Genomic DNA, 18,249 nt, shown 5'->3' with positions numbered 1-18,249 from the left:
GGAGTCTTTGGTCTTCCTAATTCTTATGGAGACAATTAATGTGAAAATTGATGTGCCAATGTGTAGCCTCATGCAGGGCTGTCACGGTGAAGGAATTTCCCCCATAGTGATTCAGGATGACTCAACAGGGTAATATGTGGTGTATACAATATCTGTTCAGCACCTTGTCTAATGTTGTCTTCACCTGTTTCCTCTGTTAGTGAGCACTGGTTGCTGAACCTTAAAAAATGAAATGTGCTTTAATATGTTAAGTATCACAGAGGAGTTATCTTAGTTTGTTATTTTCTGCGCCGTCATTTGACGTCAGTTTTGCGGTTACTGTGACAGCTCCAGCCACAAAAGATGAAACAAATTATTTCCTCTTCTTCCATGTGAAAGATTGTCTGGGCCTAAACATTTAAATTCTTCATAGACAATCATTAGAGTCAGTTTTTGACTTACATATTTCCACTTGATGAACATCAGATCTTCTGGTGCCGCATCTCCATCATTGCATGGTATAACAATGGTCTCTCCATACAAAGCAGTCACTCTATCTGAACCCCGCACTGTAACACAAAAGACAACATTATTAAAAATACACTGTACTGTCACAAGACCCAACAGGACTGACTGCTTGTTTCAGTCACAGGTTTCTGTCCTGGCTGCCTACTGTTTGGAGCCTGAAAAAGTGAGTAAAGTTACACAATATGTTGTCACTCCAAATGTCATGACACACATTCCAAACATGCCTCCCAATAAGTTCAGTGGCAGAGGTGTGAGAGGTTGGGCTCGATGGATAAAGCTCAGTGCTCCTTGGGAGTGAGCACTGGAGTAGTTGCTATGGTGGCACAGCCCAGTCATGTGCAATGTGGGAGATGGGAGAAAAGGGATGGAGAGAAGATGGATGGATGGAGGTCAGAGCAAAGCGGGTCTCCACACTCCAACTCTTTCTCTTTGAGCTTTTGGCTTAACAGGCTGAACGAGAACTGGTTCAGATTCTGGTCATTCCATAGCGATGAGGCCAGTGCAGCTGCTAACAAAAGTGGCTATGCTCAAGACAAACCTCAGGCCCATCTTTTCATCCTAAACTCTGAGCTGACTTTTACTGATATCAAATTTTAACTACAGTTTCAACTACAACCACATTTCCCAAAAAGTTGGGACACTTTTTCAAAAGTAAATAAAAACAGAATGCAATGATTTGCAAATCATGTAAACCCATATTTAATTGAAAGTAGAACAAAGACAACATATCAAATGTTGAAATGCTGCAATTTCATTGTTTTACGAAAAACATTTGCTCAATTTGAATGTGATGCCAGCAACATGTTTCAAAAGAGTTGGGACAGGGGCATGTTAACCACTGTGTTGCATCACCTAAAACCACAAACAACAAAACACAATGCCTCAATTCAAAAGCATAGATTCATTTTTCTCTGGCCTCATCAACTTAGATTTTATTAATTTGGTGTTAATTTCCTCTTTAACTAATAACTTCTAACAAAAACACATAATTTTTCACTAATAGAGTTTAATTTGCTGAATGTATTGAGGTTTTAACACTTTAGACCATAACTTCAGGCCACTTTACACTCTTTTCTTTCCTTTGAGGATAATTTCTTAGTAAACTGGGATATCTACAGTCACAATAATATTTGTAACCCACTCTAGGTCCTTTTCATCAGTGAAGAATTCTTTTTTGATGGCTATGACATCTGTGTTTATGTGTATCCAACCTCCAACATAGATTACTCCATTAATCGATAATTATATCACATACTCTGAAATTATGCTATTCTATTTCTATGATACATACTGTTTATATCAATATCTGCATGACATTGAGTACATGGTCTTCAATATCCTGCAGCTGTACTGTATTCTTCCTTTCATCATGATATAATAAGTAAAGCCAGTTTTGACTTGTGGTTCTGTTTATTCACAGCCAGCATTGTTTGAATGTCTAAAAAAATACATCAATTGTATGAACTTCCAATAACACAAAGCTTTATTTATTTCTTTTTTATATTTAAAGGAAATCGTGCACAGAGCTACTTTCAAATTAAAACAACCATGTATACAATGTGCAACACTAGTTACAATTAGTGAAGGAAATATAAAAAAAGGGACATATTTTCTCTGATGGGAATTCAGCTCAAAGACTCAGCTAAATTTATCATCTTTGAACACTCTAAATTCATGAAGCAGTGAACAAACTGTATCAGTGAATTCGAGATGGATGGATAATTATGAGGATCTGGGAAACTATAGAGCAGAGAGAACAAAGTGGTGAAAAAAAGAGAACTTCTCTAATTTTAGGATTATGAGATGGTTCAGTTTGTTTCCTCCCAGTTTCTTATCACTGGATTCTGCATTTAAACAAAGGTGACTGGTCACTGACCTACAGTCACCAAAGCCTACAAAGCCTAACTGTGCATTTTTATAACCAAATAATACAACTAGTAAATATTGAGTGGTGTGAGGGGCATCAGCCAAAAGCAAAAGACTTTACAGCTGAACTTAATTAATGAGCATAATTAATAAGCAAACCACAACCACAGGACTACAAAGAGCCTGTTTGATTTTTACTTGCTGTTTGGCCACTGAAGAAAGTAAAGAACTAAAAATATGTATCTATATATGACACACATGAATAAACTGTGGCTCAACTGTGCTGTATAAGTTAACATGGAGACTAGTTGTTCCAGTGTGCTATAGCATACCTCCTCACACACACACAAATCCAAGCACTGATTCTTGGATACACCCTGCTTTAAAATAAGATCCTGTTTCTGCTACAATGACTCTTGTTACAGCACAGTGGACAAACACTGGTTACCTGTGAATGCAAAGCAAACAGAGCAGCCAGGCCTGCTCATGTTGACCTGATTTGACCATGCTGCCTTTCACTTGTTCTCTTTAGAAACACTTCACAGATTTTATTGATACCACAATATACCACAATAAATCTGCACCAAACGTCACTGCAGTCCTAAGCATGTCTCTTATTATATTCATCACCATCTTTTTTTATTGTTGTGTTTAATTCTTTCAGGATCCTGGGTTTACTACAGTATTTGTATGTCTACTTCATCTCTTTAGGTGCAACCCATAAGTCATCCACAAACTGCAGTATCAGATCCACAGTGTTTGTAAGGCAGCCACCACCACAGAGCATTGTTCACACAGGTGGGAGGGCAGTAATAGCACGTTAGTCTCCTGTTTTTGACCCATTGGAATTTGTATCACAGACAAAAGGTTAATATAATCATCGTCATCCAACTGAAATACATCCTGTAAAACTAACTAACAACTGAAGTGGGTTTTTTTCAATTCAGAAAACTCCCAACAAAAAGTTTAACTATATACTTATAACTTATATACATGTGTATGACAGCTGTATCTACTGAATCTAACATGTAATGTTCCCATGATGTGACCTGAACCTCCGCCACATTAGCCAGCAGTGGCACCTTTTGGTCATACATTTTTTTCAGTACAAAGACTCTTGGACTTGGTTGGATTTAACAGAAACCACTCATCAACATTTCTCACAACGCCTCCAGTGCAGTACCAGCAATAGAGATGCCTGGGGGTCAGTTTTGTCAGTGAGCACAGGAGACGAGTTAACAAGGTTCACAGGGGAAGACTATATATGGATACTAAGAGATTTCCTCATGCGGCAGTTCATCCCAGTCAGTCAAACTATTAACAAGTCAAACATCATCTACATCGAGATGATGGGTCTGTGTGAACCAGCATATAGCCCCAAACCATGCCAGCTTGCAGCCGTCACAGTGAAATGTGATTCTTCGTGTCAAGAACAGCCTCCAAATCAAATTGGATCACTCCTGAAAATTTTTTAAAAAGTACAATTCAATGCTGAGTGACAATATAAAGCATCAGTAAACTGGCAGATACATCCCTTGCCACCTTGAGTGCTGCTAGCAAACCAAACAAGACTTTCCTTGCCTAGCAGGTACAGAGCTGCAGCTTTGGGACAAACGCACTTCATCCTTCATCAAACATGTGTTTCTGTATGTGTACAGTCTGAGTGTATGTATGTATGTGTGTGTGTGTGTGTGTGTGTGTGTGGTACACATCTCCACATGCCCCTTCCTGGTAGAGGAGCAGAGGTGTCTACACGTCCCAATGCTGAGCGTTCCTGCAACGTTCCTGCAACGTTCCTTTTTCTCTGCTTCTATACACCTTGTGGAGATGAACAAACATTTCCATGTCTGCTGATGCTCCACTGTCTAAAATGAGGCTAATTGGATGTTCAGATGAGAAGTTGATTAACATACATTAGCATAACAACACATCCACTTGTCTCTGCTCTGAAGCATAACAGGAAAAGCCTGACATTGCTGTGATGACTGATGTTCTCCTCTCACAGTTTATATGAATGCTGTGTTTGTGCTGGATGGTGTAAAATTACATTGCTTCACAACTGCTAGATGTGTAAATAAGTAACCACTAAGAAGTTTAACAAACAGCTTCAGCTGCACAAAACACTACTGTGCTCATGAACTAAATTGGCTAATTACTGATCACATATCAGCTCACTCCACATGACCCACAAAATAACATGTGTATGAGTGTGTGAGTGAGCCAGAGAGATTGTTTTGCCAGTGAAGGGGTGCCTATCTGCATGAGTCATCAGAAGGGTTTCTGCCATGGCAGTGATCAAAGGTAGACTGAAAGTCAGACTGTGGGCTTCTAAAAATGGCAGCATGGTTGGGGGAAAGCAATGATCCTGCTGTCTGTTGACACTATGTGTGTCAGCAGTGGGTGCAGGTAGGAGGAGATGTTTATACTTCACCCACACAATGTCTGTTGCCAGATACATACCACAGACTTCCTCCTGACAGGGCTCAGACAAGCTTCCCACCTACTGTTAACACGTGTCCTGAGTTATGGCACTGGTGTTGTATAGAGCAGCAGCACATAAAACACAACGCCTCGCTGTATGAAGCATCGTTTAAAGGTACTCCAGTGACTCAGTGCGGCATTTCAACGAAGGTTGGGGGACTAATCACAGACATTTTTTAATGGTCAATATATTATGACTAGGCTCAAGAATTCCTTCAGACTCAAAAAAACGCAGTATCCTACACTTCCAACAATGCATCCCAAGCATCTTTTGGACCCTCCTGGCTTGAAATGCCATTGATTTTCAAACGCAACAGTTTACAACCCAGACTGACAGTGCAATCCTCGTAACGAGTAAACTGAGCTTTCATTAAGGAGTCCTGCATGTATGTTTGAAAAGGCCCTGAAAATCAGTTTCTTGTAGTGGTGCAAGTGATGGGGTCCTACTGTACTTGAACAAATGTCAAATTTAAAGTTTTTTCTTTTTGTTCACATGAAAGATTTCTGCATTCATGTTTCTATTTTGCATGCCTCCACATCTGCTCAGACTCATAAATATACATAGTGAAGACTATGAAGAAATTTAATGAAAGGTCCTAATTGTATCTTTTTATTTGTTATATTCAATTCAATTCAATTCAATTTTATTTGTATAGCGCCAAATCATAATATACATTATCTCAAGGCACTTTACAGGGTAAAGTCAAGACCTTACTTTGTTACAGAGAAAAACCCAACAGTTCCCACAAAGAGCAATATATAATTATATAGGGATATATAAATAAAATTGATTAGATCTGGCTTTGTTAAGCTGTGTTGTTGACGTTCTGCTGTATGTCGACTGTATTAGTGTGTGAGTTCACTGAAAAATTGCTGGGCCAATAAAGTTGATTCAGTGAACATCAAACGTTGTCACCGCAGCAGCACAGGAGATCTACACAGTCAACACAATTTCAAGGCAGGCACCACCGCGTTCAGGAGAATGTGACAGACATACGGACGGACACCTGAAAACATGATGGTTGTGTCTGAAATCACAGACTCAGTCACTGCTCCCCGTTCACTACAAAGGGAGTTGTGTGTAGAGGACTTTATAGTGACACGACTACCCTTTCTTTTCTTTCAGTGCTAGTGCAGTGCATGATGGTATACGTATATTTCTTGGTTTGGCCATTGTTTGTGCACAACTTTTCACAATGCATTGTGGGATACTATAAATGCACTATATAGGGTATAATGATGCTCACTATACATTCACACAAACTGGCAAACTCACTATATAGTGGAGTTCAGAGTTCAGCGACATTTGGATCAAAACAAAAAAAGTTGTGGGGTTGTGTACTTATGTTGTCAGCTCACTCTACACAAACCACAGCCACACAGTCCTGATGAAGCTTCTTCAGTCAGTGTTTGATATATGCAGACTTTGAAGGAAAATGAAAATTATGTATAAGAAACTGAAAGACTGAGCAGACTGAGATGTTTACTGCTGATTTGAGAGAGAGGCAGAGACGTTCCTTTTCATAGTAAAGTGAAACTCTGTCCAGCAAAACCCATCTGCATCTCCATCAGGTCAAGCTGATGTTAATCTGCTGCTATCTCAGCTACACTGACGTAGCTGAACCTGTTACCTGTGTCACCTATAACATAACATGTTCTGACTTTTTCCATTAAAAATCAGTTTTTATACATGAATGTGACTCACATGGGCTTCATGAGTTCACCTACAGTTGAAACCAGAAGTTTACATACACCATATAAAAAGGCACATAACCTTTTTTTTCTCACCATCTAACATTAAATCAGATTAAACTTTTCCTGTTTTTGGTCAATTAGGATTACCAAAATTATTTCTATTTGCTAAATGCCAGAATAATGAGAGAGATAATTTTTTAGGCAATTTTTTATTACTTTCTTGAGAGTCAGAAGTTTACATACATTTCATTAGTATTTGGTAGCATTGCCTTTAAACTGTATGACTTGGGTCAAACATTTTGGATATGCTTCCACAAGCTTCTCACAATTGTTTACAGGAATTTTGGCCCATTCCTCCTGACAGAACTGGTGTAACTGAGCCAAGTTTGTAGGCCGCCTTGCTTGTACATGCCTTTTCAGTTCTGCCCATAAATTTTCAATAGGATTGAGGTCAGGGCTTTGTGATGGCCACTCCAAAACATTGACTTTGTTATCCTTAAGCCACTTTGTAACCAGTTTGGCAGTATGCTTAGGGTCATTGTCAATTTGAAAAACCCATTTGCGCCCAAGCTTTAACTTCCTGGCTGATGTCTTGAGATGTTGCTTCAGTATTTCCACATAATGTTCTTTCCTCATGATGCCATCTATTTTGTGAAGTGCACCAGTCCCTCCTGCAGCAAAACAACCCCACAACATGATGCTGCCACCCCATATTTCACAGTTGGGATGGTGTTCTCAGGCTTGCAAGCTTCCCCCTTTTTCCTCCAAATGTAACGGTGGTCATTATGGCCAAAAAGTTCAATTTTAGTTTCGTCAGACCACAGGACATGTCTCCAAAAATTAAGGTCTTTGTCCCTGTGTGCATTTGCAAACTGTAATCTGGCTTTTTTATGTTTCTTTTGGAGTAATGGCTTCTTCCTGGGAGAGTGGCCTTTCAGCCCATGTCGGTACAGGACTCGTTTCACTGTTGATAATGACACACTCTTACCAGCTTCAGCCAGCATCTTCACAAGGTCTTTTGCTTTTGTTCTTGGGTTGATATGCACATTTCGGACCAAAGCAGGTTCATCTCTGGGACACAGAACCCGTCTCCTTCCTGAGCAGTATGATGGCTGGACATTCCCATGGTGTTTATACTTGTGTATAATTGTTTGAACAGATGAACGTGGCACCTTCAGGCATCTGGAAATTGCACCCAAGGATGAACCAGACTTGTGCAAGTCCACAATTCTCTTCCTGATATCTTGGCTGATTTCTTTAGATTTTCCCATGATGTTACACAAAGAAGCAGTGTGTTTCAGGTGTGCCTTAAAATACATCCACAGGTGTGCCTCTAATTAACTCAAATGTTGTCAATGTCATATCTTTGGAAGCCTCTGATAGGTTTCTATCAGAGGCTTCCAAAGACATGACATCATCATCTGGGCTTTCCCAAATTGTTTAAAGGCATAGTAATCTTAGTGTATGTAAACTTCTGACTTTGAAGAAAGTAATAAAAATGATGTGGAATATTAAGGATTTATATAGTAAGGTTATTTTTTCTTCTGCACTTTTTTCAGTTTATGAAATGAAGGAGATCAGGAGAGATGTTAGTAAAGAAGAGACTTCACAGCTCATCCAAACACATCAAAGATGTCAGAGCTGTCCCACACAGCAGATTGGAAAACATAAATAATGAGTCTGTATGGCAAATTGGAGAGCACAGTGTGGAAGAGGAGAGAATAATTCAGCTCCACCGGTCTGAGCCTCTGACCCCATTAGCACAGTGGGGAAAATAAGCAGCTGGCACTTCCTCCACTCACACATAATGGTCCTCACCTGGTGGAGATGCAGCCATGCGGCCCTCATCGCCCAAAATAAAAATGAAAGCTGTAATCTTATTTCGGGAGATGTAATTGAAAACAAGCCAGTGTGCCAGGGCCAGGAAGTGTAAGTGAGCAGATGGTAATTAGCTCCAGCACGATCCACGGATCAGATTAAGGCTCCAGCACATTAGCACTGTGTCAGCAAGGGGAGATGTTTGGTCCTGCAGCTTACATTTTATTTTGAGCTTTTCTGGTAAATGTAAGGCAAACTCTGAACGGAGAGCTTTACTCTCCCCAAAAATAAATCCTCCTTTAAGTTTTCTACTTTGGACTACTTGGATAATTCAAATGCATCCCTTCTCGAGAAACACACAGCATGGCATATTAATATGATTCTCTGAGATGGTGTGATAAATTACTCTGTCCAAGGTCAAATAGCCATCGTATGGAAAGAAAACATCTTCAATCTCAGCTGTCATGATGATTGCAAAATAAATCTGATTTAACAGCTGTAAAGAATCTTTAACACAAATCTTTCATCCTGTTTTTCATTCTGGACTCTCTCTCTTTTCCCTCAAGAAGCTTACATATTTCCCTCAGAGGCAGCCAGGTTAAAACTTTAGGGATTTGGGATAACTCCCACAGGTAAATGATGGATACAATGTCAGCACTTAAAGAGGACCATGCTGTACCATATGCAGGGTCCCTCACCCCAGTGTAAAGCCACACCTCTGATTTACACAGAAGGCCTTCAGCCAAGCTGTTGGGGTCACTGGCAGTAATGGGTTGGCTTGCTGGCACTTAACAGATAATTTGTTGCCAGCTCAGGAGGGAATCAAGAGCCTCCATGGGCTTCAACGCATATGTCAATATCTGCCAGCAGCACCATCTGTATCAATCTGCAGTGAAGCTAAAGGGAATACACTTGAACTAAAGTGTCAATGTATCCGTCCTGTTAAGTCTCACATTACCAACCGTCATTTGTTCTAACACCTTTCCATATAGCAATAGATCCAGATCTCACTACAAACATTTCACAGTTTACAAAAGCTTTTGCTTTTATACATCACCCACATAGTTAAACCTTTTGTTGTTCATTGTTAAGGTCTTCACCTCTACATTGTCCTGGGAAAGTGTTCCACACTAACATCCCTCGTATCCTTCAACAGGAACACAAAGCCTTCAGTAAATAGGTACAGTAGAGTGCAGCCTATCAGTCTACTATTAGTCTGCTCAGCGTTTTAGCAGCCCCCCCACCTCACCCCCGACACAGGAACGATTAATTTTAGTCTTTTTACATGTAATTTTAGCTGAAGTGTTATAAACATGTGTAGATTATATTAATCAATAACAGGATCTGCCTGCAGACACAAACAGTACCAACAATTATTTTTTAGAGGCACATTTTATACTTCATAACTGTTACCATTACATTTGTGGTTCAAAAATACTGAAAATATATATTGAGTAAAAATAAAGACAATATCACAGATCACCTCTGGGAGGAGATAGAATTTCATGTGCAGTCACATATCTGTGTTTTTTTCAAAACAAGTGGAGGAATAACTTTTCATGGTGGTCACTTCCCTTTGATCTGTTTCTGAGTGGAAGCTGCAAAACCACTGTCTTGAGGCTTGTCCCAGTCACCACAGACAGAGCTTCAAACCCAGTCAGGGTAATCACAGCCTTTGTTACGGCACAAAAATGCATGCAGGAGGTTTGAACACAAACGAGTGAGCCTCAGATCTTCTGAATGCTATAAAAAGCATTACCTTTCTCCACAGCTGAAGATGTTTGTCAGAGATGAGGTTCACGTTCTCATGTGAAGAATCACAAGTCCTGGAACCAGAGTTATATCTGTTGCTTTTTTTAATTCATTTTACAAAGATCAATAAAGTGTGAAGACAAGGTACCACATGATATTAGCACATCTCTTTTTCACTGGAACAACAAAGCTGCAACAGGAGAGGTGAAGGTGTGACCTTAGCTCTGACACCTCTAATAAAATCATTTTTAGTGCAGCAGATGCTGGATTCTGATAGCTGCCTGTAGGCTCTGCAGTTAGGCTCATATTTGCCCTCTGCCCTCTGTCTCACATCTTTTTCTATATTTCACACACTGAGATTGTTGCATTCCAGCACAGGCTATAAATGTGGAAACAGCTCACTGGTTTAGGAACTTCTCACCTGCAAAAACTGACAGCTCAAGCTTTTAAACACCATCACTGCAAACCAAGACATGCTAAATGAAAAAGTAAGGCAAACAGATCCTGTTTGATACGGTGCTGGCAGGGGAGTATTATGCATAATAAAACCTTTACAGCTGAACAAAAAGGAACCAGACAGTCTTAAAATGCACTTTGTTTACCTTTGCATTATTCAAATCTGTCTAGTGCTGCCACTACAGAGAAATCCACGTTCCTTTTGGCAAGACAGCTCAGGTTTATGGCATGCAGTGCAGTACAAAAATCTGCTAACAGTCAGCATGACGTCCCATTGCCAGCTGGAAGTGAAGAAGAGGAACAAGGCCAGTGAGGAGGTCAGAACAGGTCTGCTGAGTCCCAGTGGATTCCTGTGGCTCTGAGAGAGTTTAAATTACTACCTATGGCCACCAGCAGGCCCTGAAACAGACAGGTTTTATGTAGGCAGACATCTGCTTTGTCTGTCTCACATACACATGCACAATGTCATATACCTCAAAATGCTGTCATGGGTTTACTGGAGCAGTTTTTACAGCACTGCCCTCCTTTAGTCCCATACCTCCCACATGCTCTCTCCAGAGCTTCCTAGCATGTTTAAAACTGAGCTTTGCATGAACTGAGTCCATAACAGTGACCAAAATGAAAGGTCTTGTGCTGAAGGCCTTTTGACAATAACTCAGTAGCAGAGAATGGGCCAGACAGGAAATACAGTAGAAATGAATGGGCATATGTCCTGTATATATCTGATTTTGTGGCAGTTCACAGGTGTGTATTTGTGTGTTGAGTGTGTAATCATGCACCTTGAAAGAATAGTCATTCATTTCTGGAACAACTTCAACTGCATGGGAAGCAAAGCGAAGAGTACTCAGGGAATGAAAATGAAACTAAATTATGTGGCATGGTGTGTATGAATGTGTGTGTGAACTGAAACAGAGGCAAGTTTTGCCCTGCAAGTCAGAGTGTGTGTGATCTGTCAATTACATTTAAGGTAAGCTGACCACATCAGCAAATCAGCAAACTGTCTGTCAAGTTTCACATCAGCACTGAAATAAGCCACTTCCTCATGATTCTCATTCACAGGTCCATTCAAATCTCCCCCACTGCTGAAAACTATAAGGCAGAAAAAAGGCAGCAAACTCCTTAATGAGTGGAATAGAGACCCTGGGGTCAGAGCAACACAGCAGAGCCCTTTAAGCACACACATGTCTGGTGTGGTAAGTGCTCACAGTGTGATGCATTATGAACACAGAGAAGCACAACAGGGCCTTGGAGAGCTGGTAGTGGGAGGGCTACGTCAGGGGATGTCGGGTGCAGTGATGGCCAGGGAGTGAGAGATCACTGGCTTTCACCAGTCAGTAATGGCTTCCTCCCTTTGTGTCATTATCCTCATCCATCTCTCGCTAAGCTAAATGATAGACTATCAGTAGCACAGAGATCATTATGGACCAGGCTAATTAGCAGTTGTTAGTCTGCAGCTAAGTGCAGCAGCCCCCTCCCACACACATACACATGCACACAACCTCCATTTCACCAGCTTGAAAATAGTAGATGCTTTACAGAAGGCAAGATAAAAGGAAAGCTCCTCAAATCTCACAGCCTTCAAGTACTGCACCAACGTCTGGCCCTGGCTTTGGACTGTTCTAATTTATCTGTGCAGTCAAATCTGCTTTTCAATCTGATGACGACGTTTCTGAGCTGAATCATCAACATTTTATTTAAATTAAATAAATAAAAAAACGACATTGTGGGCAAGCATGGAATATGAAATATAAGTTTAAGAAGTCCACAATGCCTGACCCCTTTCAGTGTCACCTAACCCTGAGTCATGGTACAAAATTATACTTTCATAAGACACAGGCCTTTAGAAGCATCCACACTGTAACAAAACCCCATGACATGAGTTCATAAGTTCATTTGTTCAGCCATACAGAGGTTGTAAAACACGCAACCTCATCCAGCTCAGAGTGAGCACTGATCGATTATCAAGAGTGAGCATCACTGCTTCCCTTCAAAGTGTACAAATCAGATACACTAGAGGACATCAGGTAACACTAATGACTGGTTTGGAGCACACAGCAATGCATTTCATGTCGATGATGAGCCTATTAGAAGCACAGGTGTCACTTTGTTACAGCTCACTAATAAGGAGAACTTCAGAGAATTACATCTGACTTAGTGTCATGTCATTAATTATAGAGTTGTACAATGAAGTAACCTCAGTTACTTACATCACTTCCTGTTATTTTTTCTTGCTGTCACATGAGGCTGTGATTGTGATAATCCTGACCTCAGTGTCCTTATAATGTGGGAATGATATCTTGTAATGCCCTGCAAGTATCACTTCTAAGCATCAATATTAAAGCCCTGCAAACAGAACTGACTGGCTCTGGAGCAGAATCCACTTTATAATCCCACCACATCGCTGCCTCCTTTTCCCAACCACACCAGCGGGGGAAAACACTGTGCTAGCTGAGAGAAAGGGAGCGAGAGAGAACAGCAAAGGGAGCATCAGTGTACAATTATGATGTCACGTGTTGTATTGGTCCAGTGCCAGATGGCAGATACAAAAAGGTACTGAGATTCCAACACACAACTTGTGTCTGTGTCTCCACAGTAAAAAAAAACAACAAAAATTTACAATGAAAATGAAACAATGTGGTAAAACCAGAGAGATGTGTGGAATTCTTTTTTCTAACTTTTTAACAACAACAACAAAATTCCCCAGAGGGATACATCCATTCACACACACACACACACACACACACACACACACACACACACACACACACACACATACACACACACACACACACACACACACACACTGTATCTTTTACAGATGCATGCACTTCATCTGGACTGAGTTTGCTCCATCTGCACCTCCTGTGAAAGATTCCCCCAATGCTGCAGGTGTTACAGTACAGCCCTATCATTGCCCGGCTGTCTACTACCCTCCCTCCAGCTTCAGTCCACCGTCCTCTTTAGTCTCTCCTGTGTATTTCAAACCAAGTTTTAAAGTCTGAATAAGTACTTTGATCCAGTCTTAATCCCCAGCCATGCTTGACAACGTTACAGTTAGGAGCAAATTGACTGACGGTTCACACACACACACACACACACACACACACACACACACACACACACACACACACACACACACACACACACACACATTTCAGTACATGACTTGTCCTCACACCCCATTAAACAAAATCATAAGTCTTGCACAAAACAATGAGGCCTTTCTTTGGTCTGGGGTTTAGAGGCAGCTGGGCAGCCAGACAAGGTTGAGAGAAAGGGTTGATAAGGCAGCTGACTGCTGTCTTTGTCTTTGCTTTTGCCTTCAGTACTACAAAGTAAACCTTACACATACACACACAGTGCTGAGTTAGCACTCTGCTGGGCCAACCTAGATAACACTATCTTGTCGCACATATCATAAATACACAGTATACACACTTCAGTTTTCCAATTTTTCTGTTAGGGGATGTGTGTGTGGAGGGGGAGGTCTCCTTATCTAAACCAGGTCAATCAATTCTCTACTGTTCCTCTTGTGCCAGTGTACCAATGTTGAGGAGGCACTGTTAAACAATCAAGTTGCCAATATTTCAGAACGATTATTTTAATCATGCAGCAGAAACACAGAGAGCCATCATCATTTGTGCTAAAGAAATAAAGGATTCAAAATGGCACAAAACCTCTGTTATTTCTCACTTGACACCAGAGGCTAGTGCAAGATGCAGACATGAACAGGAATGTCATGGAGAGTACGACCTTGATTTGATGCTACATTCAGGCAGAGCAGGGGACCAAAAAAACAGCACTCCTCTGCTACAAATCACTATGGCCCAACATACCAGGACTGGAGATAATGGGACAACAGTAGGACTGGAGGCCATGGGTGTTTCAAGTTTTCATTCCTTCATTCCCTTCATTCCCAAAAACACCTGCCACTGCCAAAAAACTTGTGCTGTTCCCAAAGTAAATAACACATGGCTACCCTGATCAGTCAGAGGCTGTTTTCAAACTAAACTTTTCTTCACATTTGAATTGAACTGAAGATACCAATCACTTATGCTTGGCATTCTGTTCCCATGTTGACTTAGTTGTTAAAAGCTAGATTTTACAACATAAGTTCTGAGTAAGCAAAAAAAAGTATTTTTGAATATTGATTCAAGATCACATTACCTTAAAAAACTGAAAAATCTTGTGCCCAGTGAGAATTAACTGCACTTACCCTGACACATGAAATACTTCAGTTCAAACAGAGGTGTTTGTGGAAACCTTTGACAGAAGTAAAAATATATTATGGTATTTTAAATTGCATATAGGATTTTTTTTTGTATCATATATGATACAACAGGCAATGTGGCAATGTATTTATTTCAGTTGGGTTTAAGTGTTTTTTTTAGAAACTAAATTATACATATTTTTACATTTGCTTACCTTTTTCATATTTTTTGGTTATTATTTATATGGATACATGCATATGCACTTATTATAAGTATTGTATCTTTTGTTTTTCAATCAATGTAATACTTTATTGTTATTTTTTACAGTGGATTTCACACCAGTATATTACTTTATATTTTATTATATACTTTTATACTGTATCTCCACTATCCCACTTGGGAATATAATGAAACTTGTTTTTTTGTACAAATATTACACTAATGCACATAAAAAACATTTGTGAACACTTATTCGTTCCTCTTCACTACTTATTGTATCTGCATATTGATTTCTAAATTTGATTTATAACTCTTTATCAGATGTGTTGCAACTGTTCTTACACTTTACTGTGAAAATAGTATAGAGTACAGAAAAGTCAGCCATCTGCTGACTGTTGCAGAGAATCCTTTGTTTGCACCAGTTATGAAAATGTTATAAAACTACATACACATGCCTTGAAAAGAATGAAATTTGATTAATTAATTGACTTTATTGCATAATTTAAAAAATGTAAAAACAGAATGTAAAAATTTAGTAAAATGTACAACAATAATACTTTACAGAGATATGATCTCTACCTGTTATATCATACTTGATACACCCATTTTTTGTGATTATATGCTGCTTCAATCCAGCAAATGCTTTTTTAACTTTCTCAAAATTTGGAAAATGAGTAGTTTGGTAAGTCATGTTGTGAGCTGCAGCACTGAGGCAGTTTTTGATGAATACGGACCTGAGCTTCCTGCATTGCACTGATAATTCTGAAGGGGTGGGTAACATGACATCATTACTTATGAAATAAGCTTTACAGAAAATGTATCCACCTTGGACAGACCGCTATGTAATACAATAAAATACTTTGTCCTCCTATTTCTAACTTCATGTGAAAAATTACATACAACGATATGAGGCTGATCTTCCATCATACTTTTTGCTCTGCACACATTAACTTACTTTTAGTTTCACCCAGGTAAATATTTACACCAGTGGTTTGACTTAACTTTAATGTCAGAAAAATGACATTTCCTCGAGCAGGAAATTGTGGCACTATATCCCACCATCGCTGTGGCCTGGGGGAAGAAGCAACATTTAAAAGTGAGGAAAAACAGTCTCTTGCCTAAGCTGAAAAGGTATTGTGCAGTAGTGGTAAAGGCAGAACGTTGGCTATGCAGGTATGGACTATATGTACAGACACAGACACTCTGCTGGAAGATGAAATGTTAAACAGATGTCTGGGAGCAAAACAGCCTCTTTCCCTGTCTCTCTCCACCAGCCATGAGTCCAAATGGATATGATAGGTCATGGAGGTCAAACAAACTCTTCCCACTGCTTCTGAAGTGCCTCTGGTGGTGGGGGGTGAGGGAGTGGGGGTGGGGGTTCCATAAGGGGCTGGGAGGTTTGCTCTTCCTTACAGCTGCTTTTGTCATTACCTTATTGTTCACATGAAGTGGCTGAGGAATGCAGACCACACTGAGGTCTGAGGGAGTCAGCTATTTATATTTCAGCTTTGACAGAGAGAGCGAGAGATTGATTAAGAGATGCCCGTGGGTTTAAGTAAAGCTAAAAGAAAGGGGGAGTGTGATTAAAAACTGAATGATGACATTTGTTCTGAGACAAACTGGATGTGGAAGTGATTTTGTTGCTGCTGATGTTCTCGTGATTTCTGATTCCCTTTAATCACATGGGACGTGACTCCGTTTCTGAGTTTTGGAACAGGATGATTCAGAACAGATCACTTTGGACAAAAAAACCTTTCTAAGCAACAAATAGCTGCACCTTATTAGCTCCACCAAAGAGGTCACATCTTCACCTGTTCTGTTGGTTTGTTCACTTGCTTGTTTGTTAGTAGGATTGCACAACAGCACTTAACTGCTTAGGGCCACTTGGTGGAGGGATGGGACACGGGTCAGAGAAGAACCCATTAAATTCTGGTGCAGATCTGGTTAAAGGGCAGATCCAGGAATTCTTATCACTTTCCTTTACTTTGTGAGACGTGACACATCAGTTTCTCAGAAAATAGTGTTTGGATCTTGAGGTGAAAAATCAGAAATATTTATGATGGTGAGATTTATGAGTTTGTACAGCTTAATGCAGATCCAGATAATAATCCTGGTCTGATGGAAGAAAATGTTGGCTAAGTTATGCACTTTGTCATTCTAGTTTATATGCTGTGTTAAAAGTGAGCTGCTACTTTTTCCCTTTGCCTCTTTCAAGGGACCGTACTCTATGTTATTGCTGGTCTACTCCCAAAATGTAACACACATACTTCACATAAATGTCTGGATCAACTGCAACTTGGCCTCTGTGCGTCCCTATATGTGGTGCCCTGGAGCCGGAGGTGGAGATGAAAAGGCAAGCACTCTTGAGAATTGAAGCTAATTTATTCTGTATGGGAAAAATGCCCTCTGCTGCTTCAGAGGCTGCAGGCACCAGCATGTCTGGAGGCAACATTATGCTCGTCAGCGGAGACGGACACAAACATAGGTCTCTTTTGTTAAAAAAATAAACCAGAGTGCCTTTCATTACTTACTAACCACCTAATTTGCTAAAAACAATGGGCACTGTGAACAGTTGTTTTCTGAGCTCAGGACACAAGTCCTTCAGGAGCCAGGAAGAAATCTTCACCTTCAGCAGATGCTCTGTTAGTGGGCATGGGCCAGGCATGAAAATTAATAGCACAAGAGCCTAGTAAGCAGAGGTCCATTACCAGAAACACAAAGAGTCAACTCGTGGCAGCCCTCCGTTTTTATCAGAGTAGATATTAATGGACACAGCCTGTCAAGTGATGCTCTACAGCCAACACTTAAAAAAAACCTCTGTCAGCAGCTGAATGCTCCGGCGCTCCTCGCTCAGCTGATATGGAGGAAAGAGATGTTACACAGAGCTGTGAAGGGGTGCGTTATCATGACGAGGTCTGTGGATTGTTATCTAGAAACAACAAATCCACCCTCATCAGAATCCCATCAACCCATGGAAACAGGCCTATCTTAGTCTTATCTTTGAACTATGCAGATATCAAAAGGATTAAAATGTTATTTATCAAACACCATGGAAAAGATCTGACATTTAAGAGGACTCCCAGAAATCTCTACTAGCAACTCTGGGTTTTAACTTTTAGCTCAATTGATGGGAAAACTGAAAACAAACAAACAAACAAAAAAAAACATGAGTGTATTTCTTTTCTTGTTGAAATACATCTCCTTCCTTGTTTTCATGACTGTATCATTTACTATTTTGAAAAAC

The 18,249-nt window shown here is 40.1% G+C and overlaps 1 protein-coding gene across 3 annotated transcripts in view; it reads right to left on the bottom strand.

The window, feature by feature from the left end:
- The window catches only part of alcama (activated leukocyte cell adhesion molecule a), a 72,235-nt gene that overhangs the window by 35,195 nt on the left and 18,791 nt on the right, over positions 1-18,249 (bottom strand). For all 3 annotated transcript variants that reach the window (XM_071461540.1, XM_071461541.1, XM_071461542.1), the window contains exon 2: positions 442-548. In XM_071461540.1, the coding sequence (XP_071317641.1) occupies positions 442-548 (107 nt within the window). The remainder of the gene's footprint in view (positions 1-441; positions 549-18,249) is intronic.

Source organism: Trachinotus anak, unplaced genomic scaffold (assembly GCF_046630095.1).
Source record: "Trachinotus anak isolate AG129_WGS33_773 ecotype Australia unplaced genomic scaffold, CSIRO_AGI_Tana_v1 ptg000024l, whole genome shotgun sequence".
Taxonomy (NCBI): Eukaryota; Metazoa; Chordata; class Actinopteri; order Carangiformes; family Carangidae; genus Trachinotus; species Trachinotus anak.
The sequence above is the reverse complement of the archived record's forward strand: the minus strand, read 5'-3'. Positions and strand labels throughout refer to the sequence as shown.